This window comes from Triplophysa rosa, linkage group LG13, assembly GCF_024868665.1.
Source record: "Triplophysa rosa linkage group LG13, Trosa_1v2, whole genome shotgun sequence".
Taxonomy (NCBI): domain Eukaryota; kingdom Metazoa; phylum Chordata; class Actinopteri; order Cypriniformes; family Nemacheilidae; genus Triplophysa; species Triplophysa rosa.
Window position 1 is genome coordinate 22,243,448 of NC_079902.1, and position 27,632 is coordinate 22,271,079.

At 38.4% G+C, this 27,632-nt stretch overlaps 1 protein-coding gene and 2 non-coding genes across 3 annotated transcripts; all 3 read left to right on the forward strand.

Moving 5' to 3' along the window:
- The first annotated feature begins 8,980 nt into the window (after nucleotides 1–8,980).
- trnas-cga (transfer RNA serine (anticodon CGA)) lies at nucleotides 8,981–9,061 on the forward strand. Its single transcript has one exon. It is a non-coding gene; the product is annotated as a tRNA-Ser (tRNA).
- Nucleotides 9,062–10,193: 1,132 nt separating this feature from the next.
- Nucleotides 10,194–10,275, forward strand: trnas-cga (transfer RNA serine (anticodon CGA)). The gene has a single exon. It is a non-coding gene; the product is annotated as a tRNA-Ser (tRNA).
- Nucleotides 10,276–15,955: 5,680 nt separating this feature from the next.
- On the forward strand, nucleotides 15,956–26,510 carry bicc2 (bicaudal C homolog 2). Its single transcript, XM_057349933.1, has 19 exons — nucleotides 15,956–16,212; nucleotides 17,861–17,907; nucleotides 19,003–19,072; nucleotides 19,154–19,233; nucleotides 19,307–19,468; nucleotides 19,588–19,641; nucleotides 19,748–19,942; nucleotides 20,103–20,366; nucleotides 20,589–20,720; nucleotides 20,975–21,164; nucleotides 21,257–21,372; nucleotides 21,900–22,069; nucleotides 22,191–22,281; nucleotides 22,363–22,402; nucleotides 23,389–23,534; nucleotides 24,937–25,075; nucleotides 25,238–25,398; nucleotides 25,651–25,750; nucleotides 25,984–26,510. Exons 1-19 carry the CDS (start codon nucleotides 15,963–15,965, stop codon nucleotides 26,109–26,111), a joined length of 2,535 nt encoding a protein of 844 aa, XP_057205916.1. The 5' UTR covers nucleotides 15,956–15,962; the 3' UTR covers nucleotides 26,112–26,510.
- The last annotated feature ends 1,122 nt before the right edge of the window (nucleotides 26,511–27,632 follow it).

Here is a 27,632-nt window from a genome sequence, read left to right on the forward strand (position 1 = left end):
TAATTACTTTTATATGTAGGCGTAAATATTGATCCCTCTTTTAAAGGTCCAGTGTATGACATTTAGCGTCATCTAGAGGCGAGGTTGCGAACTGCAATCAACGGCTCTCTCCACCCCTCCCTTTCGAAGCACTATGGAGGGTGACACAGGACTAAGACGTCGTCGTGTTTTTTGCCGAAAGAGATCACGTATTTAGGAAATGCGCTCTGTAGAGCAGTTTGTCTGTTCAGGGCTGCTGTAGAAACTACATGGTGAATTCCATGCAAGGGGTATGTAGATAGAAATAGTTCCTTCTAAGGTAATTAAAACATAACGCTTCATTGTGTACTTCTTCATACGCCTCTAAAGACCTATGTATGTTATGTTGTATTTCTGTCGAAAAAAATGACACACATCACCTTTAAGTGACTGACCTTAAGCATTTGATATAATATTTTTTTCCGAGAGAACAATAGCTGTTGTGTTTTTATTTACCCGCACACACACACACAACTGTGTTTGACAGCACATGTTATTGTCCAGAGATCAAGTCTGTCTCCAATCAGAGATGTGCGTTATCAGAACACGTCTAAATCCTGACGCTGTGTGTCTCATTGTCTCCAGGCGAGAGGTTTAAACTCTGTTATTAATTCATCACTCTGGAGAGGATGTTTGTGTCTCTGCTCCTCGCCTGTTGCTTTTAAAGGATAAAGTGGCATTAGTGAGCATAGATAGCTGTCAGGATTCTGTGAGTGAGTGTGTGTGTGGCAGAGAGAGAGCGAGAGAGAGAGAGAGAGAGAGAGAGAGAGAGAGAGAGAGAGAGATACGGAAAGCAGAAGGACTATAGCTTGTCTTACTGGATGTTGCTTATAAATTACAAGGTTGTCAGAAGACAATCCATTCTTTAATAAAACTGTTTTCCTCACAGGAAAACAGTCTGAATGTTGAACAGATATTTCTGGTGCTCTGAAATAGATACAGCAACAACAGCTTGTTCAGATTAAAGCAAGATGTGGATAATGATGGTGTGTGATGCGTTTGGGTTTTAAGGTGTACACTACAGTTAAGAGAGGGTGATACACAGTGTTTTTATTATAAAGGACCTTTGACTTGTTGGTTTATTATACTTACTTTAACATTAAATAAGTGTCATTAACTGTACACAGGTTCTTAAAGGGTTCTTCACAGCGGTGCTATAAAGAAGCATTTTTGGTTCTTCAAAGAACCTTCAAAGAACAATTTCTGTCTGTATAATCTATTTCCACTATAAAAACATTTTGTGAAACAAAAAGATTCTGTGAATGTTAAAGGTAAAACAACGGTTCTTCTATGGCATCGTGTAGCATCTCACTAAGACAGTATGTACAAAATTGCACACTTGTGCACTACTCTAACCTATTTTTTAGTATAGTTGTATGTTCACATTAAATATTCACTCAAATATAACAAATAGTTTCCTTGACTTGTTGCCGTCATCTGAGAAACTATTCATTACTTCCTGTTAGTAAAAACCTGTATGTTTAATTTGAAACAGTACTACCCTTCTACCAATCATATTAGATGGTGGAGCACCTAGTGCTTAGTTTAAGTGCATAGTGTGTAGTACGTGGCACAATTTGGGACGCAACAGGTGTCAACATGTCAGCACGACATCAAACAAGCATCTCAGACAAATCTGTTGCTCTGGAAATTGCACCGTGTAGTTTAAATAAAATGTGTAACGCTTAATTTACTGATAGAATTGTGGTTGTATTGTACACTCCACTACAAATCTTTCTGATCTTAAGTAGGCCTATCTGTATTATTGTTTTGCTGGTGTCTTGTCGCACTGTTCCAGACCGTCTCCTCCTGTTTTTTCTCATTTAGTTCCCAATCTCTCCGCTCGGGCTATAATCTTTATCTTTCTGCCGTGAGCGGCAAGACGAGCCAAATGGCTGCATGAAATATAAGACTGTAAACATGAGATGCTCTGATAAGGAGCTGAATAGTGCATGAAGCTCTCCGGAGAGACAGCGTAACACAATCCTCCCTCAGAGCGCTCGGCCGCAAGGCCCGACCACCCATCGAGATCTCAGGGAAACCAGTACGAATCATTCACTCATCCCTCCTTTATATAATCCTGATTGCTTTATTGAAGATTATTTTTATAGAACTGAAGCACCTGTGTAATTGGACATTGTTATTCTACAGTGCAAACAACAAAGGAGTCGCACAGTGTCCGTTGGTTTCAGGAGAGCTGCTGCGGGGTCTGGGAGAGACACGTCTCATGGCCAATAGCTCGATGCACACCAGGCTTAAATGATTCCTGATGGAAATGTCTTGACTGTTTTATCTCTCAAACAAAGCCGCGCTTAAAAGTGATCACACAGTTCAACTGCTAAATGAGATTTTAATAAAAAGCAAAGATGATTAAAACTGGCACAGCAGGGACCCCAGGTGTTGACTATCAGTATTACCGGTCCTGATCTGGTCTACAAGTGGATCCGTTTTTCACCCACACATAAAAAAATTGTAGTACATTTAATCAGAGGTGTATGACAGTAACGAAGTTAATTTACTGAGTACTGTACTTAAGTACACTTTTTGAGTATCTGTACTTTACTTGAGTATTATTTTTTCTGAGTACTTGTACTTTAACTTCACTACATTTGAAAGACAAATATCATACTTTGTACTCCACTACATTTATAAAAAGGTCCAAAAGTAGAAAATGGTTTCTATGCAGCGGGTTTTACTGTGTGCGCAATTTATCTGGCTTGCGATCTGCCAGGACCTTTTACTGTTGCCAAGTATTTCAATTTTTATAAACTCGCGGTTTTCCGGCAAGCTTTGAGTGGCATTTGACAGATTTTTTAACGCAAATCTGGCAACTCTGGGATCTTCCCCGCTAAACTAATGTAAACGTAGGCGCTGATACACCGTTGATAGCGCTCTAAAAAGGCAAATAGAACAATAAAAGAGGGAAAGGCACATGTTAAAGTGTGGTGTAATCATCTGTGGGTTACGATCAGTCAAAGATCGTAGAAACATTGTCATGAAAATGATCGGCATAACGGCTAAACGGTAAATAAGCATCACATACACCTTGAGCTACACGTGCGTGTTAACTTCTGATCTGCTGCTGTATCATTTAAAGCGATTTGGAAAATGAATGATGTTTTTACTGAAGTAACTATACTTGAAGTATTCCTGTTGAAATAAAAACAATAGAACCCTGTCCCAAAATACAACAGAAAATGTAATGGATTTAATGGCTATAATGGGAATTGTACTATGGATACATGTTGTCTACTTGTAGGTGATGGATTCTATTGGTGGGATGGTAAATCCTATTGAAATAAAACCCAAAATACACTACAAAGAGGAATTAAATTTAAAAATCTCATTCTAATTAAAAATGCATTGTTTTTTTTCAGCAGGGATGGAATTTGCAGTAAAACCACAGTATCCACAAATTTACCATTTTCTATATATGGGAACCATACTCCAATTAATAATCTTTAGTAAAACCACAGCAACTAAACATACCATAGTTTCATTATACTAGCTATAGTTTATGTTTGTAGTTAAATTATGGTAATACAAATGGTAATAAATCCAACAAACACATGGCTTCTACACTTTACTATTTACAAGAACCTTACTACTTACTGGTAAATTGCTGCTAAAACTGGTAAAGGGAATATACAAAATCAAAAAACACTGCTCATAAATATAGGCCTAGGGGGCTAATGAGGATAATTAGGCTAAATGATCATACAGGATTATATCTAAACTAAACATATGTGTGCTAAACATATAGGCCCGGTTTCAAAGACAAGGTTTAAGGCTAGTCCCAGACTAAAATGAATGTGTGACCTGTCTTAACTGAATATAACTTGCCCAGAAATATCTTAAAATATATCATTGCGATTGTTTTGTCTCAAGATGCACACCAGCAATGTATTCTTCTAAGGCATTTTTATAAAAGCGACATACATATCTTAATTAAACTAAGGCATAGTCCTGGCTTAAAATAAGATGTGTCTGTGAAACCGGGCCATAAAGCTCTTAAAGGAGTTGCTCACTGCAAAATTTGCCCCCATTGACTTCATTCAAATTTTGAAGTGAACTACTCCTTTAATACAACTAATACTGTGAGCTACTCCGTGTATTCAGTAGGTTGCTTCAGAGGCATAAGGTATACGACAATAAAACAATGCAAAACGGACATAAAAGAAATGTACTTTTAATACTTGAGTACTTTTAAAAGCACGTACTTCTGTACTTTTACTTAAGTAAGAAACTGTCTTTACAACTTTGACTTGTAGTGGAGTAATATTTGACCAGTAGTATCTGTACTTTTACTCAAGTAAGGAAGTTGTGTACTTCGTCCACCTCTGCATTTAATATACTTTACTGTATTTTTATGTGGTCTGCAATTCTACGCTTTTTAATATTTTCCAAATTTATGCTTCACAAATGCGGTTATTGACCCAAGCATGATGAGCTTTATTTTTCATCATTTAAGTTCCTTTTGATAAAAGGAACAAAGACAAACGGTCTGCTAAACATTTTTTTTAATGCTTTCACAGATGTAAGATTCATCTGTCCATGACTGTCAAAAGAAGTTAAAATAATTGATTTATGCTCATTTAATCATTCAACATTATCAAACTCAACACATGTGTTTCTGTCATGGTTTCTCTTTTGTCTCTTTCATTGAGGAAGAGATCTTTCCGTCATGCGGCCACGATCGAGTCCTTCATGAACGCTGTGATGTACAGAGAGCAGATCTACCTGAACCAAATAAAAAATGTCCAGCATTGACTCTTTCATGATTGCATGAAACTTAAAATAAAAGACAATCAAAGACAAACTACAAAAAATGCAAAAGATGAAAAACCAACAAAAAACGTGAAGCCAAATGTGCACAGATTGATTGTAATCAGAAGAAAAGAGCCTGTGCATAAACATCTCAATAATTCTGTGTAAACAGATGCGTTTTCAATTCAGTTTGAGAGAGGTGGAATTTCACAGTGCAGACAACTGCTGAAGCCTAAAAAGTGCCACCCAAGAAGAACTATCTGAAATCTCAGCAGAATGAACCAGATGAACTAAATCTTGTTTACATCACAGTTTGCATGTTAAGTGGATTATAAGTGACTTTGATTTTGTGTGTGTTTTATTTTAAGGGACATTGAATACATCATGACTGTAATCTCTCTACCACACAAAAATGTAAACGGCAAAATGAAGTTTTGTTGATTTCACAAAGCCATCTTCAAATACAAAATATGGGCTACTACAGCAAACACTTGTAAATACTAAACTGTAGATTAGATTCAGCAGTAATAATGTTAACCCTTAATCACTGATGTCTCAATCAAGACGCACATGAGATACTGTCTTTTTACCATTTGGTCTTAATCCCCCTTGCGTCTCTGGCAGCCCTCCCATTCCTTAAACATAAGTTTCTAAAACCTCTCAGTAACTTGTAACACCTGCTGTCACTAACAAGCCCAACCCACATCAATTACGTCCTGATCAACCAGCATTTCAATTCAGTTTGTCTTGTAAGCACAGTTTTTGTCAGGCAGAACTAAAAGAGCACAGAAAAATGTTAAAGCTGCAAAAGAAAGAACGATTAGAACTTATTACAGAAGAAAAAACTTGAGTTAAGAGTCATTTAATATGCAGAATAAAAGTGTACAAAATAAATATAGTGCAATAATATGTTATGTTAAAGAAACAAGAATAGACTGGAGAATTTTTGAGATTTTTGCCTGTTAATGATTCACACTTCTAGTCTAGTTGGTGGAGGCAGCGCACCAAAAGACATAAAATGAGGATCGAAAGACAGCCATTTTTATTAGGACACTATCTAATGTTGGCCATGGTATCATCAGAATGCAGTACAATTGCTGTCAAAAAAGAGAAATATTTTTGGAACCAGATGGGGTAGATATGACATTTACTAGCAGGAGCTAAATGACCAGCCATACCCTGACCGCGTCCTCTGGCATCAGGTACTTGTCTAAAACCTGTTTTAAACTCCTGTTTTATCAATCCCATCAAATGAAACGAATCAAAACAGATTACAATCTTTTATATATATACGCAAAGAATATTTTCTCCTCCCTTTCATGCCTTTAAACCATGATAGATGCTGTGTCTTGTTCAGGTCTCTCTCTGGGAGAGAAGAAAACTGTGCTCTGGACTCTCATCAGATTGATGCTATATTTATGGCATGGCTCTCATCTTTGAAATTACTTCACTCTTAAATTAACCCTGTGCCCTCGAACACGGACACAAGACACCCACTTCAGTGCCCTTATTTTACATCTTATCATTTTACATCTTTTACATTTTACATCTGCTACGTCTCTTCTAGTCCAAGCTTGAGTATGCAGTCTACGTCTATTAAGCTCAGTTTGCACAATATTGCCATCTGGGGTTTGGTTAAAGGATGAGATGTAATTATGCGTTTTATAGTGTACAACATGTTTGGTCCCTTATTAGGTTGCACTGATTAAACTCATAACTATCAGATTTGACCAAAGCCTCAATGTGTGGCCATTTATAAATATTATCCACCATCACAGTCCAAGACTTGAGCTAAATCAGGGCAGGTATGGTATTTAGCTCAACCTGTACATTCTAAATTGAGGTTTTGCAGAGTAATGAGATGTATACAGTCAATAATTACATCTGTCACGTTTAATTTACGAATATTAATAAGATGGAGTATAAAGTGTCTCTATGTGATTAAACTGACTACATCTGCTTTTCCTGATGTTACTCTTTGCACAGGTGCTCCTTCTGGCATCATTAGTAACCCAATAAGACTCTCGGTTTTAAAATGCGAGGTAGACTTCTGCATTGATTTGTTGTTTGATGTCTTTTTATGCATTAGCTGCAGGTAGAATTATTATTGGATTGGAGAATGAACTGATAACTACAGCCGTGGCAACCGGGAGGCCAAATGGGATATCACAGGTGAAAGTGTAGTCGCATAATTCATACTGAGTGATCTGGGTTATTGGTCATTTGCTTATTGGCTATTCCACATTATTACTAATGGGTATATCTCAGGTCAGTGTTCCACTGTGTTGTATCCTTTATGATACTTAAGTCACATTATGTGAATTCTTTTTTTTTTAAAGTATTTGTGACCAAATATGTACAATATTAAGGCCAATCACTGTGAGCAGGATTCGAACCAGTCGATTCCAAGGCCGAATGCCACTTAATTGCATCCTTTTTATTGTTTATTTTTTGTTTTTCCATTATTTTTAGGTCTTTACACTTAAGAAAGACAGAAATGAAAGTTTGGACAATTCCCCTGTAACAGTATAGAATCTTGTACAGTTCAGTAAAGCTAAACGTTTTGTTCAACCAATGGAATGAATGTGGTCTGGACCATCTCTACAGCCAATGGCAGACAGGAGTTATGTTCAGGAAACCTGACTGAAAATGGCAAAAGTTGACTTCACGTCATTCATTAGCCATGTTTTCAACAGCAGGAAACCACTACATTTCCACATGTATGTATACTTTATTGGTTTTACTGTTTAAGAACATATCTGTTTAAAACTGAAAACAAGTTGTTATATGAAACAAGTTATCTGAACTTATTACAAGGCTCGTTGGAATGCTTGATTCTGATTGGCTAGTCGCCACATTTGCAGGTTCGTTATTCACAGATAACAAACGCTCAAAACTAATAACACACAGTAACCCTGATGCATCAAATCATTTTGACAGTTTTTTTTTACAAATTAAGTATAAATATGTCTTTTAATAACATATGTGACTTACAAATGATTAAACCAAATTGCCTGTTTGTGACATTTGAACATCGCTTCTTACCTTAAAACCGAAAGTACCCTTGCTTTTCCTCAAGGAAGGTCTGTTTTTCTGTAAAAATTAGCTATAAAGTATGTCAAATTCACACTGTGCTGTGTTTTACTTTTTCTGTTTTTTTCTGTTTTTCTTATTTTCTCCTGTAAAGCTGCTTTGGAACAATGCACATTGTGAAAAGCGCTATATAAATAAAATTGAATTGAATTGAACTGTTATCGGGAAATAAGCAGTGGCGCCCTCAGAATTTTTTTATGGGGTGGCACAAAGGGGCCACTACAAATCTTAGGGTGGCACATTTAAAAAAAATAATTATGCCTGAATCTAATGGTTAAGAGTTTTGGCATTGCCATTAATACTACTGGGAGGGATCATATAAAGTTATTACTAGTCTTACGATTTAATTTCTAATTTAATTTACTAATATTTTCAGTGTTTGATCGATACATGCTAATTCGCTAACTGTTCTACATATATTTGACTATAAAAAATATGATAGTAATAGATGCCAAAAACTGCAAATCCAACAATTTAAAGATCAGCTGATGCAGTAATGTATTAACCAAACATGTATAGTGATCGATCAAAATTCGAGTATGAGCAGCAGAAAAATTCAAATCCAATGCCTTAGCGACTAGCTTAATTTCAGTTAGCCAACCCATATTAGAGTTTGATACAATACGTTTTATCATACAATAAACCACGTTTTACTAACTAGGTTGTGAGTTTCGTCTCCAACCCTCTACCCCTTTCATGCGTGCCGACTGAGCAGGAGCAAACATGACATCACGTGCGTGGTACTGCGGCTGCCGTGCTCATATTAGTCGCGGTTTCGCAGGTTAAACGAGAGAGGAGGGGTTGAGATCGTATTCTACATAACACATTATTTCTGCGATAACAACCGGCTGGCTTTAAATTATACCTTACAATGTACAATGTTTATGCTAATTTATTCATGTGTGAAATAATATTTGAGCTGCATATATACCAAAAGATATACAAAATACATTTTCTGAATGTCAGGCATTCTGCACGTGTGAGGTGGACGAATAAATTCATTTGTGAAACCACACTGCCACCTGCAGTTGAATGTCTTGCATCTTCCTAAAGCTAGAAGAGGACATTTTCATTTTTCCATCCATCACATGGGTCAACATCAGCTGTGATGACCGAGAGGTTAAGGCGTTGGACTCGAAATCCAATGGGGTTTCCCCGCCAGGTTCGAACCCTGCTCACAGCGACCACGATCTTATATGATTTGATTGTTATCAATGTCCAATCATGACTGAGTCAGATATATGGAGTGGAATTTGAATTTCAGATGGTCCTGGTGGTTTGTTAAAGTGGTTAACTCTTAATGGGTGGTTTTGATCACTTGGATGCTTCTTGCTTTCTGTAGAACAAATCTTAAACATTTGACAAGCTGTTCTGTTTTGATCCTATAATTTGCCACTGATTAACAATGGTTTAATTAGTCTGTGTTTGATATTTTCATACCAGCAGACACTACATGTTAAATATAAGACATGTAAAATTGTCATTGGGGTCCTTATGACACACTTTAGGCTGAAGATTAAACATCTTTAATTCATTGTATAATGTCTGATGTTTTTACTGCAGAAAATGACTGTTTTAAAGTCGGCATGAAATTAAAAATGATCATTCTAATTGGTTTACACAGCGTTGCAGTATTTATTATAAATTATTTATCCGTGCGCAACATTTTTTTTTATTAATTTGCACTTGTAATCTTTAATCAAAAACGTTAACCTCCTCCCCCTGTCAAAACGACCTCTCTTCACTTCTGGTCACGAGGAATGGGAGTAATGGCGTGAGGGCGGGGCTGCAATGACTGACAGATTGCAAACTGGCGTTCAGATCTTTCACCTTTAAACGATCTAATCAGTTGTCGGTGGATGAAATCAAGTCCCGCCCTACATTTTTTTTCTCATTTCAGAAGTCGTTCACTCGGGTATATATCACGATATGGAAAAAAACTTCCATTTCATACCGACTTTAAACTGAAGACAAGGTGCTATCAATAAACAATAAGCTGACTGTTTTTCATGATGTGTATAATAATATTTCTGATCTACTGTATATATAAAATATTTCCTGGATGTCAAGCAATCACCTTGCGTGGGGTGGAGAAATAAATTAATTTGTGAAATGAACCTTCAGTTTAATGTGCATTATAATGTTTATTTTTAATGTTTTATTGAAAAATATATTTTTTTACAATTTATTATGCGTAGGTTTTTTTCCACTATATTTTTGCTACATCCAGAATGAAAAAGAAGTTTTCATTTCCATTCAGCGCTTTTTGTTGGTGGTGATAGCGGGACTCCAGCCGTGAGGAAAGGACTTCATCAGCTGTGATGGCCGAGAGGTTAAGGCGTTGGATTCGAAATCCAATGGGGTTTCCCCGCGCAGGTTCGAACCCTGCTCACAGCGTCAATTTACATGATTAGATCTTTGGTGCCCAGTCAAAGTGATGCCTATGGCTAATTAGGTGATAACAAATGTCTATACACTTGAATATCAGGTGAGTCTGAGCCTTCCTCTCACTGGCTCATTGGGGTCTGAACATCTCTGATGATTTTATTGTGTCTATGAAGTTATTTCAGTCTAATGTTATTTCAGGCATTAAGTGCTGGTCATAAGTTAGAATGCATTTTACAGTGACTCTCCAGTGGTCCGGGGGATGCTTATTTACATTTACTGATCTTAAAATCCAGTGGCATGTGGCCAGGACCATCTCTACAGCCAGTGTTGGGTGTAACTAGTTACTAAGTAATTAGTTACTGTAATTTAATTACTTTTCCCTTGAAAAAGTAAAGTAAGGGATTACTCTTATTTTTTCTGTAATTTAATTACAGTTACTTCTGATGTAATTAAACTAAATACTTTGTGTAATATGTGTGTGTGCAGAAGAGGAATTGACATCAAAATTCAAAGTCTAACTTTAAAATCCGTGCTTTAATGTATAATTCTCACATTTGTAATTAATAATACTACTTTATGTAGTTTATATTATTTATTTGAATGAATTAAAAGTGCCGTTTCATGTCTATCCTTGAATCACTTAACTCATCAAGGTTGATGTAGGATATAGAAAGTAATTAGTAATAAGTAATTAAATACTTTTTGAAGAGAGTAACTTGTACAGTAATCTAATTACATTATCGAATGTGTAATTAGTAACTAGTAATTAATTACTTTTTCAGAGTAACTTACCCAACACTGTCTACAGCCAATAGCAGCCAGGAGTTATGTTCAGGAAACCTGTTGGCAATAAATAACACCAAAAACTAACATGTATGAAGTACAATATTTGTTTCTTCACATCACTCTTAAATCACATGTTTTCAACACGGAATCTGAATGGTAACACATTTTTATCTCAGCCAGTGCATTTCCTTTCCACAGGCACATACTGATGTGTGCTTTCACTGTATGAAATAATGCTCATAAAATATAGGTTACCCAAACGGACAAAAGTTAATTTCAACACAAATATTACACCACAATAAAGCTATTAAACACCAAAAGCAGTAATTCTCTCTCTCTCTCTCTCTCTCTCTCTCTCTCTCTCTCTCTCTCATTTATCTTCATTTTGGTTACCATCTGAGGATCTGATGCAGGAGCTGCGGACAGTGAAAGAGTCATTATGTGGGTAATTGTAGTCTGTTTTAAAGACTTACAGGGCAGTTTAGATTAAACATGAGAATACATAAACGAAAACAATGCACAAAAGAATAAAAGCAACCATCAGCCAAACAAATACATTAGTTAATTTATAAATGCAATAACTGCAATGGATACAATAAAATGGTTTTTTATCTATTGCTATTAATTTGATGCATTGTATAACAAATGCCACTTAGAACAGATTAACTCTCAATGGGTTTTGATCACTAAGGAGGCCTCTGGCTTTCTGCAGTCTTAACCATTAACCATATTACAAGATGAATTCATAATTTAACACTGATTAACAATGGTTTAACGAGTCTTTGTGTTGGATATTCCCAAACCAGCATGAGCTACTGCATGCCATAAAATATAAATTAGAGATTTTCTGGACTTCAGGCATTCTGCATGTGTAGTGTGAATGAATGGGTTCATTTGTAAAACCACAGTGCCACCTGCAGATAAACATGTGCTATTACAGCCTGTATGCAGAATCTCTCGTAGACGTTTTTCTGTTAAAATATCTGGACTTCTGACGCCATTTAAAACAGGTTTATCACAGTGGCATATGCAATACATATGTGTAGTCCAACGACATACTAAGAATAAAGGACAATGAACCGATGTTCGCAGTTCACCGGCGGGCTTTACCTCCACAATATGGCGGCGCCGTTAGCGTATCCCAGCCACGGGCCCAGCGCTCAATGCGCGGTAATGTGTATGGGAGAGATGGTGGGAATTGTTAACTGTCTCTAGCATCGCGAATTAATTCGATCGTGGCGTCTTTAGAAAGTGGGCCTCTAACGACGTCATTCAATCTTAACAAAATTGACATGATACGGAAAAAACCCAAGTGCTAAAATAATCCATTTAAGATGTAAAAACACGTATTTTAATTCAGATGGCAGATATTATTAATGTTTGTCAAGAAAAAATATGAATGTTTGTCAAGTAAGCCTAAACTCATTAGAGATCTCGTTTCGCGTGAGTCACGGGAAAGATCCTGTTATGTTATTTGCAAGCACAGATAATCTTTAAAATGTGGAGATTTAGAGCACAGACTCTTCTCATACAAATGAACGGCGAACAGCCCATCTGACAACAACAAGGCCTTCAGAAGAGGTAAGTGAGCAAGATGTTTTTTCCCATTTCTGGCAGTACAGGAGGATAACCCTGCTCTATGGCTCTGGTGCTGGCCGGGAATGAATGAACCAACACATCCAGTTACTGGGGGATTTGTTTTAAGATGTTTAGACAAGATTGGCATACCTAATCTACCTATCACCTGCAGTCTCAGAGTTAGTCCTTCATAATTTAGTGTAAGCATCAGCTTCATCATTGTTTTTTTTTTCAACTTAGCTTGAAACTACACTCGGCACATCTTTGGATAAAGGTGGGGTAACATGCTATTTCATGCATTCTTCAGACTTCTTTACACTGTTAAACGTGCTGCCTTCTCAAGCTTAACATGGTCAAAAAACAAGATGAACGTATGACGTAGTATTTCTGTGCTCGATTCACTCCGCAAGGGTTCAGAAAGGTTTCAGAAAGTTTTTTTTCGAACATAGATTCCCGTTTCGTAACAAGGGTTCTTAGTCCCTTATTGGACAATTCTGTCTACCTTCCTAACAGGCCCTTTTCACAATGACGTAACTTAACTTCCGCCTTTTCGCAAAGCAGTGTATCATAGCATCTGTCTTGCAACAAACAAGAAGAAGAAGAAGAAGAAGAAGAAGAAGAAGAAGAAGAACTTCCGTTTTGCCGTCCTGCTGGAATTTAACAACAGTGGAAAAAAAACTGACAGAACACGTATTCAAGTACTTATCCTAGCACCTTAGCTAACACAAAAAGAAAAAAAAACACTTACCTTCATAATCAAACAGGTACTGTTCAACGAAGAATTTGTATCCTTTATCTAGCTTTGATATTGTCTTAAGCGAAAAATTGTCTGCAAGATGTTGTACATCATCTAGCCGTATTTGTGGCAGCTGTGCAAGGGACTTGGTAAACTCCATTCTGAGGTGCTAGCGGAAGTAACGATACACTGCTACCAGGCAGTGAAAAGGGCCTATTTGTGTCTTGTTCAAATAATAGGCTTTTCTTCTCAAAATTGACCTTGAATGAGCAAAGTCTTTATAAAACACTGCCTACTATAGGAGTGGAGATCACTCTAATCGTATTCTATAAAGGAACATTTATTCCAGCCATGAACACTCAAATATAAGGGAACAGAGTAGAAATACAAATCTTCAAACACTTGAGCGAGTCATGAAATGCTGCAGTACTTTTGTTGAACACAAGGCGGCAGCAGAAACTTGCTGACATGAGTGGTGATCCGTTTAAAACGAGACTCGTGTTGACTTGCTGTTTTGGAACATGGTAACTAGTTTCTTGTCGGTCTAAGATGGTCTATCAGCCCCCCAACATGTTAGTTGTTCACTTTGGATCACCAAAACTAGTGGAGATATTTCACAGCACAGTATTTTTGTACATTTTCTAGTACATGTTTTAAACCTTTGAAATCTGACAGGAGACATTAATATAAATACACAATGACAACAGTTATTTCTGTTATGTTTCAGATTGAACAAATGATGAGGTTTTTCTGTGGACTCACACTGGTAAATTAACTCGACGATGGGTTTTTTTTGGTCGTGGTTTATTTTTTATAATAATTGATTCGCAGTACACTAGCAGTATAGCCTTCTGGACACATCTGTGATTACTTTTGAAGTTCGGCCTTAAATCACCAGAACTGTGGTGTTTTTTATACATTTAGACTGACTTTTGAAACATTCTGGTGTTTTACTTCATTAATGTATTTTTAATGTGACACATTTTTGGTTCAGCATCTTTACTGATTCTTGAGAAACATTCCCATCATATTTTAGGGTTATATGTTTTACAAGGTTTAAATCTCATCTCTCATTTTCCTTGGATTTTAGTAGTTAAGAGATTAGAGATTGAGTTATTTGATAGGAATGTTAATTGAAAAGAAAACGGCTCATAAAAAATCATGTTTTGATTCATTTTAGAGGGTCATATTTCAAGTTCAGGGTATAGAAGACATCAAAACATTTAAATCTTTTAAATTTACCAACACACATTTTTGTTTTATTTTGTGACCGATGGAGCATCAGTTACAGATCTGAATGAAACTAAAAAAAAGAGAAGTCTGTCAAGAAACCTTCATGTTGGCTTGACCATCATTAAAGTGTTTAAAAAGTTTTGAAATTTATAAAATTTAAAAATCAGTTTGAAGCTGAATTCACCCTAGTTGAAAGAGATTTGAAGGTTATATGCAAAGATGAAGGCCAACGTAAAATAGTTTGTAAGTAAAGTGTTTTTCTGTTTTTATCTATTAATCGTGACTTTTCTCACTCTTTCTCACTGCCTGTTCGTAAACCATTCTGTTGCCTGGCAACAGGCCCATACAGGCGTTCCAGCGGCGGGTTGTTAACAAGAGATCTGGGATGGTATTGTTCCTCAACCCTCCTCCCACAATAGAGCAAGAGTCTAAAACTGTCCTGTCCAGTGGAGGAGACCCTCACAAAAGCATCACGTTCATATTTAATAAAACATCCTACAGTAATGCTGTCATTCTTATCATAATTCAGAGTCAGTTCTGCTGTGCTCAAATATGCATCCTGTAAGAATGAAATAAGATGGAAATAGAAAATATCATTGAAATTCCTTTGTCCAACAGGGACATTTTATTGTGTTCCAAAAGCTGCATTTGTTTATTTTCTTAAAGAATTTCCTCAGAAATTGTTTTAATTTGGATCGATTACCAATTATAATGAAACTTTCAATAAAATCCCTTTAAGATTGACTATAGATGTATTTGAGCAATGAGAGATGTTTGATAGGTGTTTAATGACATTCAGTTTTCATTATCTTTGTCTGTCTGTCTAGCAGCCGAAAAAAATAAAAATGGTTTAAACAGATCAACTGCTCCCCTTAAACAGCTAAAAGATTCAAGGGAGAACAAACAAGAACGTTTTCCTCCAAACGAGTTACAGAAGTGATCTTGACAATGTCTTAAACTAAGATCTAAAGTGTTGAATCTCATCTCAAAAGATCTGAGCTATGCTGTTTACATAAGTGCAGCTCTTTACTTTTACTGCATCAACAATGAACTTTTTCATTTCTCTTGAAGAATTTTAGAGTAACATCTGAGAAAGTTCTGAGTCTGAATTCATCAGCTGTGATCTGAAACTTCTTCAGCAATCATCTGAGAAACTTCTGAACAGGAACCCTTTCCTCTGGGCATGTGTGAGAGAGGTGTGATGTGGTATATTGCCCTATTCTTTTCTGTTTGTGTGTGTGTGTGTGAGAGAGAGAGAGAGAGAGAGAGAGAGAGAGAGAGGGGGAGTGTTTTTAGGGATGGGGGGTGTCTCCTGGCCCCTCTTTTCCTTGTTTCCGTGGCCACGCTGCAGGACACATTCACCATGGCCTCACCAGAGACGTGCAGCACTGTAGAAACCCTCCAGTCTGAGTCTCCAAAACAAGAACCAGATCAAAACCAAGATCAAGATCCGGCCTTTCAAAACCAGAACGGGAGGGATGACGATGAGGAGGAAGATGAAGGTGTCAGTTCCGGGGCGGAAGCTGAACTTCAGAACCAGGAACATTTGGACTCGGAGTGGGTGGAGGAGAGCTTCCGCATAGACCGAAAGAAACTTGAGCTCATGCTGTACGGTGTGTGTGTATTCTAACAACGCTGTGATTTCTCCTCTCATGTGCTGCATATTGATAACCGAAATCGCTCATGTTCTGCCACCGTTTCCTGTAGAATCCTTCCAGAACCGTCATTAATCAAACGGCTTTTTATGCATTTTAAAGAAACCCGTTCAGACAGCCACCTGTCAGTGTTTTTTACAGAAAATTACCTCTGAATGCATTACGCTGACTGTTAGATGAATGTAGGGCGTCCAGAAGCGTATCTGCGGCTCTTCTGATGTGATGAACAGGTATAATGGTCTGTTATCATGAGCTGTCCAGGAATCTTTTGGAATTTAGCTCCGCGAGCAGCCTGCGATTCATCACCGCCAGCTAAACGTTGACATTCAAATCCCTCAGAAACAGACAGAATGACATATTGAGCTCATCAGATGGGAGACTGTTTAAAACGGGAGCGTGTTGATGGTGTTTGGGTTCTTCCCAGAGCAGGGTAGTATTGCTCGTTTATTGCTCGCAAGGCTTTTAAGAGTTTCTCAATTCATTCGTCATTTATCATTTCTCCTGAAATTTCCTAGGACTAGTAGGGAAAAAAAAAGAAAACAAACTAGATTTGTGCGTTCGTGCAAAAACTGTTACGGTTATCTGTGCAAAACAAATGTTGGGAGCGGTTGCCAGGGAATTGCTATGCGGTTGCTAGAGTTGGTTGCTAGGGAAGGGGTGTAACCATATATTCAAAATGAAATAGTTTAAGCCATCTCGATGTCAGTAATGCTTATGGTCTGTTGGCAGTGCATTCTGCGTGTTCAACTCAACCCAAAGTCTCTGAAATGTGCATGTGTCTTTAGTGTTTTTCATCTCTTTTTATCTTTAGGAAGAAAACATGATTGGGTTATCTGTCTGCAGCAATACCAATGCTCTCGGATGAGTCATTTACGTTAAAGTTGAACAGATTGTTTAATGTTTAAATGTTGACAAATCTGAGCACAACCTTTTTGAGAACTCTCCTCAAACCTTAGTGGAAGCACATATGTGATCACTGAAACGTGAAAACTCTCTAATAGCTCATTACTCGCCTTTTGTCATTTTCTGTACGGCGTTTGCGCAGTCTGAATTAGTTTTGCGTCAGCAGTGTTTTACTACAACGCAACTGCTTTGTGACGGCGTTTCTCAGAACAACTCTCTGGGGTCTTAGACACACACAGTCATTCCTCGTTGAAGAGTTGTGTAACCCGTGGCGATGAGGAGCAGCTAAATGAAAAGGGCAATGTTCACCCCAGCCATGTAAATGTCATTGTGGGGCAGATGTGTTTAAATTTACCCTCATTACACACACGCACACACACACACACACACACGCACAGCTTTTCTACTTGAACTGCAGTACTCGAAACTATTATGTTCCATAGTTTCTTGAAATAAAATAAATGTAAACAACACACACATTTGTGTTTAATTCTTACTGTCAATGAACCTTTAGTTGTGATAGTTGCGTGTTCACATTTACAATATTGCTGAAGAACCTACAGTATAGAAACAGACAATATAAAGAAAGCAAGAAATGAACACAAACCAGGACCTTTTTGAACAGTAATAAGGTAAAAAATAAAATGCTGAGTAAATCATATTTAAATATGACATTTTATGATTTCTCTCTGTGTGTCTCCAGGTCCTGCAGAAGGTTCTGGACCAACAGGAGATGAATTCTTTGAACGGGTGAGAAACTGAAAGCCTTCATATCAACATCCCATCTTTCATTTTTGACTTCACAAAATGTGATCCTAAAAGTGACATCTATACAAATGTACTGGTGGTGAAGATGGTTTTTAAAGGGCTCTTTGGATGAATATTTTCAACAATAATTTGCATGATTTATTAGGGTCTTCATGAAATATCTGTAACAAATTTAGCTTTAAGACACTCAATGGTTGTGTAAACGACACCCTTTTTGCCTTGTCAAAAACACCTGTACTCACAGCAACCCGTTTTGGTGTATGTCTCCTTTAATGCTAATGAGTTACTGTGCACCCCACCCCTCTTCCATCCGGGGTGTCGACACAACGCACATGTAATGTTTCCCAATGCTGGTCCTCGGGTATAACACCTCCCAGAATGTTTTAGATTCAACCTGATTCAACTCATCAGCTTGTTGGTGTGTTAATTTGGAAGACATTTCAAACATACTGGGAGGTGTGCCCCGAAAACCAGGGTTGGGAAACTCTGGTGTAGTGCATGCCATGGCATGTGGGTGTAAACATGCAGATTAATGGGTCACAAGGGGAGCGAAATCGGATCGGCGCGATTTCTCACATGCTTGCAGAAAAAGGCTCACCAAAACAAAGTTACTGGGTTCTTATTTTTCACGTTTTCTGAGTTGCTAGACGCACCGGGGACCCGATTCTAGCACTTAAACACAGAAAAATTGGGATTTTCATCCGATGGGCTCTTTAAAAGCAGTCGCTGGTTCGTTGCTGGTTCAAGATGGTCTTTATGAAAAGTAGGTCCATCAGAAGGCAGTCCAACCGATTAACTCTTTCTAGACCAACTTGGACCAGCTGGAAACCACATAAAACCAGCAAACATCTGTATTGTTTTGTATCAGCATTGGTTTAGAATCATTCAGTGGTGCATGTCTTGTCTCAATCACGCAGCGCAATGTCACGATCTCAGAATGAGATGCTTTGTGATGTTAATGAGATATTGTTCTCGTTGAGTGGAGGATGTCGTGTGTTGGCGTGCGTTTGTTAAGACGCTTCTCTCGTGGCTTTCACACACACCTGAGATTCAGTTTTTACACATTCATTGTCTCAGGTGATGAGAGAAACAGGCACGCAGGTGAAATGGCCGTCCAAGCTAAAGATCGGAGCCAAGTCCAAGAAAGGTGAGATGATTTCTCTCCTACTGTATATCACACAGTAAAATCTACATTTTGACAAACTTTATGTTCTGTGTTTATGTCTAGACCCTCATGTTAAAGTGGAAGGAAAGAGGGCCAATGTGCTTGAGGCGAAACAGAAGATTTTGGAACTTCTCGAGACTAAGGTAAGAGTTTATTATCTCTTCTGTTGAGTGTTTGCGTCCGGCGGAGGTCTCATCCCAGCGCATTAGTGCACAGGTGAATAAAGTGACGCTGAAGATGGATGTCTCCCACACCGAACACTCCCATGTGATTGGTAAAGGGGGTGGGAACATTAAGAAGGTCATGGAGGAAACGTCCTGTCACATTCATTTCCCGGATTCGAACCGGAACAGTGTGACTGGAGAAAAGAGTAACCAGGTAATCCGAGTTTACAAGCATAAATTCTGATTACAAGATATAAAATAAGCATATTTTTATTACTGAAGCTCACTAAGTTAAACATTAAACAGGTCATGTGATCGTGATTTTTCCTGCAGGTATCTATTGCCGGGCCGGTGGAGGGGGTGGAGTCTGCGCGGACACACATCCGGGTCGGTAACATCATTCCTCAATTTTTTCTGATTGTTATAGTAGTTTAGCTGTGCACACGTGCTCAGTGTAGAGTTGGTTAACCTAAACTACCATTCCAACCCGCAGGCCCTGCAGCCCCTGGTGCTGACCTTTGACCTCCCAGTGACTCTCATGGGGGGTGCGGTGGCAGATACAGGGTCACCTGTGATACAGCATGTGGCTCAAGCGTTTGGAGTGAGCGTGAGCTTCAGAACTCAACCCAAAATCTACTGCAACACCTGTGTAGTGAGAGGAACCCAAGGGAACAGTGCTGCTGTGAAGGTCACACAGTCACACACACACATTGATGAATACAATTACACACGTTCACACACAGACACAAACACGCCTTCAGATATGACACACACAAACACATTCATATTCAACATCAGACGTGTTCCCAGTGTTTTACAAATTATTCTGTGACCTCTGACCTCTGCAGAAGGCGAAGTGCGCGCTCATGGAGTTGCTGCTGGGCCCGGAGGCGGTTGCCGGGGTAACGGGGGTGGTGGTGAGCACACAGCTGGACGTGACCTCTCAACAGCATTTGTTCCTGTTGGGTCAAAACGGAGTGAATTTTCTCACCGTGATGCATCAAACGCACACACAGATCATCCTGCCCGACCTCAGCGCTCCGCAACACACACCCTCACTCATGATCCAGGGCACGGCCGACGGAGTGTGTGTCGCTCGACAGCAGCTCATGGTATGATGAATCTAAATAAACCTTTTTGATATTCAAAGATGTCCCTAGTTGGAGATGGTTTATAAATAATGCATGTTTTTGTAGCTCATGTTGTAGGCCGTGACACTTGCAATGCCATGGAAGTGATTATCAGGAAAAATTTGACCATAAATGTAGATTAAATTACTTTGGGTAAAACATTGATTTTTGTTGATTGCTCGTGTCTGACTGTGCACATCCCAGGACTGCCTGCCCGTGTGTCTTATGTTTGATATGAAGGACGAAGGCGAGTCTGACCCTCGGAAACTCGCCCAGATGATGCAGAATCTGGGGGTATTTATCAGCATTAAACCAAAGGTCAAGCAGACAGCGAAGGTATGTCACCCACAATGCATCTGTCATGACAAAAGCATACTTCCTTCGTGCATAAAATATGTCTACTGATGGCAAAGTCATGGCAATGTCACTGTTGACTTCAGTGTTCAGTTGTATCAGTCATTGGAAGTTGCATGCAATTAAAAAGAGAAAGAAGATAAAAGTCATACAGGTGAACTATTTTGTTGTTGTTTAGTTTAGTTTTTGGGTGAACCGTCACATGAAGTACCAACCCTGAATTTTTCCATTTCCAGTCAGTGGTCTTGAAGGGTTTAGAGAGAAACATCGCAAATCTGTACAAGGCCAGAAGTCTGCTGCTAGGCCTGGACTCCAGTGAGGTATCCAAGACAACGAAGCCGCCTGTGGACCCTCTGGTGGCCAATAATGGAATGACGGGCTACTGGCTAAACATACTAATGCAACAACTGCGTCTCACTGAGACAGGTGTGGTTATGTGTGTGTGCCTTGAGATCTCATCCTTTTTAATGCCACTGATGCGTGTTCATTGTGCCAAAAAAGTGTGTCATTCTCTCCAGCGGCTGCGGTTAGCTCTATCTCTGGAAAGCCACGCCCCTCTCCCCCACCTGGATTGGCGGTTTCCTCAGAAGATGGGAGGATAGGACTTAAAGGGACAGACTCAAAATTAGAGAAGGTTTGAGGGCTATCGCAATTGAAGCAAGTCTACTACGTTCCGCTTAGTTTCTTACCCAATGTCACCCCGAAATCCAAAAAAATGGATCAAATATAAACCTGTACAATATAGTATTAATCAGAACAGAAATTTAAAAATTTTAACTTTTATTTTTATGGATTTGTCACACTGGAAATTGAAAATCAAGTTTAGCCTATTGCCTTGTGGGATGCATTATTCCATACACCGTTGCACCGTTACTTTACATATATTTAATTAGCAAACGCTTTAATCTCACAACACAAATGAGAAAGCATTTAACATCCAGATGTTACATACATACAACATGTGTGCTATGGTAAGACGGCTACTTTGAACAAATCCACAGATCTGACTTTTACTGCTACAGGATGAGTCTCAGTTCTCCACGATTTTGAACAATAAATCAAACAGATCCTGCTGTACATAATAAAGCTAAAAACAGCAAGGCTAACATCTTTGAAGCTCTTTGGGATAAATATTTTAAATTGAAAACTTGATTGCATCAGATTCCGGAGAATGAAGGTCAGCTGACAAACGGCGAGATGGAGAATTGTGTCACGCCACATGCAGAGGTTAGAGAGGTTGTCGTCAAGCCAGCCGCCTCATCGAGAAGAGGCAGCCAATCGGACACCCCCAGGGATCTAAAGCAATCGCTCACATCCGAGAGCTCACACAGGTAAAAATCTCTCCGCTCACTACACCTGGACACAACGGTCAGATGATGCCGCTCATTACAAGTTGAATCAATTAGATCCAAGAACTGATTCAAGACGCTGAGTAAATGTTGTGTGTTTTAGGTCGGTGAGAGCGGAGGTGGATGGTGTTTACTTGAACAGAGACAGACGCTGTAGTCTACGAGTTTTCTCCTCTATGGACTCCAACAATGAGGTACAAATGAGGGGGACGATCGAGACTGACCATTATTCTTCTTCTGGTTTATCACAACCGTCTTTGTTTACTGTTTAACAGGATCAAGAGTATGAGAGAAAGAAACTTCTGGCGAATCAAGGTTTGTCTTTTGGATTCAGAACAGTTTTGTGCATCACAATGACATTCATTTCACATCTTCAAAGTACAATCCTGATAGGATCAAACATCACATCTTTGATCATTTAAAGCGATTTAAGTTCCACGGGTTGAAATTGTTATTCAGGCCCATCTGACTGGACGGGCTCGTGGGCTGCGCGACAGCCGTCTATTTCACATTCATCATGTGTATGGCTGAAAATGAATTAAGGAGCTTGAGTGAGCCAGAGAGGTTGATATAGGGGAACCATTTCAGTGTAACACGCTGCCAGATTTATAATGGAGTGACACAACCCGCCCACAGAATATTCAAACAGATGGACAGTCACACACACACACACACACTTACATAAACACAACGACAACACACTTTAAACAGACTGTGTAACTGCACGCACACAATGCAGAAAATAATTTTCTTAGTAAACGGCCTTAAAACAAGATTCTTCTGAGAAAGACGTATTAAAGAGTAAGATTTTAACTTTACATTATTGCATTATTATCAAATAATATGAATATTGAATATGCATCAGATGCATTGCCACTCAAATTATCTACCAGATGAATCAATTGAAACCTCCTACATTATATCATAACTGACTTAAATTAGATTGTCCAACTCATTTCCAGGTATACATTATCAATACACCTAAGAATGTTTTACGTAATCTTAGGTCTATACTTATAGGTGTCTTTTTATATGAGGATGTTCTTTGTTCGAAGAGAGAGACTGAGCGAGAGAATGAGTGAGAGAGCAGATAGAAGTTTATTTCTCTGCATGACTGCTTTTGATGAAGTTGTTTAATGAGTTGGCAGGTGTTTAATAATGCAGGACACAAACACACTGAACGCACACTTTCTAATTAGAGCTGCTGCTGCGGCTGCTGCTGTGTGCCAGGGTAAACACACCCGTGCGTTTGTAATAGCTGTCATTTTTATCTATGCATGCGAATGTGTGTGTGTCTACAGCTATGCAGCAGACGCCAGTGGTCACTGAGGTCAGGACCCCCACGGACACCTGGAGTGGACTGGGATTCTCCAAATCAATGCCCGCTGAAGCTGTGAAAGAACTGAGAGCAGTGAACCGACGCTGCTATAGACCCTACCAGCAGCAGGTGCACACACACAAACACTACCAGCATCATCATCGGATAGGATAGAATCATTTTTTGTCATTGTGAATGACTCTCTTTTGTACACACACATACACAATAACAAATGTAGGCATGTATATAAAATAAAATATATAAAAAATTATAATATATTTTTATATAATTCATTTATATAATTCATCTTCATTTTATATAAAGATTTTGAAATCTCCGACATCATCATGCTGCAGAATTATGCAAGCATCACTCACTTTTCCGTTTAGTGAAGTCTAGTTACAAAATAACCCAAACTTATAAACAACCTTGCCCATAAATTAGAAAAACACATGCAATCATTTAGTTTATCATATCTGAAGATATTCTAAACACAAAACTTTGTCAGATGTACCTTTTTACCCAAGACCATCATGTGCTTGTATATTATGTGAGAGACACTTGTGGTGTGTTTGCATTCCTGTACTTTCATATACTGAGTTTCTGAATTCTTCCTGTAGCTCAGCTGGTAGAGCATTGCATCATTGTGGATTTGATTCTCAAAGAACACGTATACTGATATATACCTTGAATGTATTGTAGACCTTTGGATAAAATCGTCTGCAAAATGAACAAATGCAAATGTAATGAAAATGAGTTTAGCAAAAATCTTGGCTATTCTTGGCTATGCAAGTTTAATATAAGGAATATTTCTTGTATGACTCACACTTTGAAAGATTCACATGACTTACGGGTCTCTCCAAGATCAGCTCATGTGGCCTTATGGAACAGCAAAGTGTCGGTTTGAGAGGTTATCTGTGTTGTTGTTGTTGTTGTAATTAATGTGAAATCTACAAGAGCAGATGCAAATTCATGAAAAACAGAAATGTGTGTGCATGCGTTTTGAGTTGGAGACCAGAATTAGAGTTTTAGGAGATTGTGAAAATATTAATTTCTGATTAATTAAAAACATTATAACAGTATGCAGAAGCAGCTGACGTTCAGATTAGTTTTAGGACAGAGAAAAGACTCTGAAACGTCAATTACACGCACACACAGTATTGCACACAGAAAGAAAATGACTGTCCGCTCACCAGCTCCCTCATTTTCTTCCCGCTGTTATAATGAAACTCTCTCAATTAAACTTCTGAATGAAAGTGATTTAGTTCTGGATGGTGGAAATTAGTGAATCTTTGATTTTTTTAATTGTTACTGCTGTTTGAATCATGCTTATTTCTTTGTATATGCGATTGCCCACAAAAGTTCAGTTTGTAAAGCTTTTTGAGATCTGTGGCACGTGAGTGTATTTTTGTGATGTGCTTTATCATTTGGTAAAAGAATAGAATAATAAACATTTTGTCATTATACACCGTCATGTGTTTGAAACAACAGCGTGAGTCTGAAGCAACCCTTTTTATCTGTCTGGTCCTAGTCGTGGATTTCTCCGAGTGGGAACGGTAGTCATTCTGAGAACTGGAGAGAAAGAAGAGGATCTTTATCTTCGTCACCACCTGACTTATCATCATCTTCATCCTCCTTTCAGTCCCACAGATTTTCAACAGCCCGAACATGTAAGCGTGTGTCACCATAAAATTAGCTCATTCGCTTATTACAGCATTCATTTTGCAGCTTTATGTCAAGATGAAAAAAATCATGTATGCTTTTGAAGGTTAAACATTTCACATATTAACATATGGGACGATGGATATAAGCTTTTACTGTGTGTCCTGCAGTGGAGAGCTACCTGACCAGCACTAACCACTCTGAGGGTGGATCTGCAGTGCCCAGACATTTGATTGGCAGGTCACCTAGTCCCACCCACACAGATGATCTCGAAGAGTTACTGGCACGGCTGGGTCTGGCAAAATACATAGATATATTCCAAGAACAGGAGGTACACTCTACAAACTGCATATACAGTACACCTACTATCCACTCACTTTTCACTGACTGTCAACACACACAAAAAAACACTGTGAGACTGAATCACTAGTTCTACCTCAATGCAGGTCAAAAGTGTGTTTATCCATACCAGTCTGTTATGATGACATGTATGACACAAAAACATGTACAGTATATGCAGACAAATGGACACAAAGCGCTAAAACCTTTTTTAGGTCTATATACATGCTCTCGTGTTTATCAGATTGATTTTCAGACCTTCCTGACGCTGACAGATGAGGATTTGAAGGAAGTGGGTGTGAGCACATTTGGAGCACGCCGGAAGATGATTCTTACCATCACAGGTCATATTTATTAGCCATACGAATCAAGAACACTTAAGGGGAACGTTTTTTTTTAGCTGACTTACAAATCACATTAAACAGAGTAAAACTGTCAACACATCAAACATAATCAAATATAAATTATATAAAAACTGCCTAGATAATATAGCTACGAAAGTATTATTATTATAATGAGTTATGTGCGTCTGCATCCAAAGATATTCATTTGAACTTTTGAATTTAATTTCTGGCAGATTTGAGCAAAAGGAGAAAATGTCCAGAAACAGCCAGTGTAAAGTCCGGTTACCTGGAAGGCGGGGCAAGTGGTCGTCTTCCACGGATTATGGATGAGGACGTGGCCGCCAAAAGTATCCGCTGGTGAAGAGCTGCTGTGACAGTGAAGACTTTTCCTACATTGCACCTGAGACCTTTAATGCTTCCTGTCATGTGGCCCTCAGGGACCAATCAAAGTTTGAGACATGATAGATGATTACCATAATAAGGCAGAGAAGACAGATGTGCTATTAGTCTCAGAGGAAACATGCTGAGATGTCTGACCGTCACCGTGAACCAACGGCCTGTCCAGCACCAACACTGTTTATGCAAGTCTCTCTCTATCTTCTGTTTCTCTACATCTCTTTCTCAAACTGCTCTTGTGCCTATGCAACACTTTATGGCCTTTATCATATGCAAAAATTAGGATATTTAAAAACGAAAATTGTCTCTTCCTTTAGTGTAAAACTCATGGGGAAAACTTTATTGACTCCACCTGTAAAGACAGATTCTGTTTATCTATAAGCAAACATTTTAAAAAAGTAAAATTAGACATAGGCATAATTTATAGAATAGAATATGTACCTATTAAAATTCGTTTGTCACACAGCTGAACTATTTTGTTAAACTGCAAAAAAAAGAAGCACAGTTATGATTATCTTAAAAGACACGGTGGCCATTGGATCAAAAATATTTATTTTCGCTAAAATATGTAGAGGGAGATCAATATAGGTCTACATTTTAACCTAAAATACTGACGTTGGAAATGGTTTGTTTTAATTTGAAACTTGTAGCCGACAGAGGGCGTCCTGTCACTGTCTGTGTCCTTTGGCGAGCTTTGATTTTTGCGCATTAAAACTCTTCCTGGGAATCATTTCCCCTGTACATCAACGAATTATACAATTCGACGACCTTGAAAATTACAAGCTCGCCACAGTTAACTGTTAAATAAATTTGTTGGGTGCTAAATTAATAATTACATGGTTTTATTCAGCAGAGAACATATGAGCCCGCTCTCAATATTGTGGCGTTGCACCCCAGTGCGCAACTGAAAGTTTCAATTAAAATTATCTGTTCTGAGTGTGCTCGGAGTTTCTCTCATTTGCAATTTAATGTATCTCTCATATGCATGTCATTAAAAGGGATTTTAGAAATGCATCGTGTGCAGGCATGAATTTGAGCTGTGTCAATATCACGATGGCAGTTCTCTGGCACTTCTAAAGTGTAATATGAGCACATAATGAGAAATCGCGTTGACCTGTTTTACCCATGTGAAAATATTGGCACTTAATATTAACAGCATTAGGCAAATGGAGTGGAAATGGGAAAAAATTAAACACACAAACCAAAAAAAAAACAGTGCTTGACAGGAAGACGTTGCCGCGCCTTGAGAGACGCAACATAGAAAGACATGCATGCGACACATGTGATGAGACCACCAACTAAAAATAACTCAGACGGCAACGACCTTTGTGAACGCCCATTTACTCTTTTATACAAAAGTCTTTAGCAGGCAATCTAAAATGGCCAAGGGCACAAAAGTGAACCACATTGTTGTTACAAGTTCAGATTTTACCACTAAGCCAGTGTGGCTCAGCATAGTTGCATTCAATTCAATAGTCATTTTACC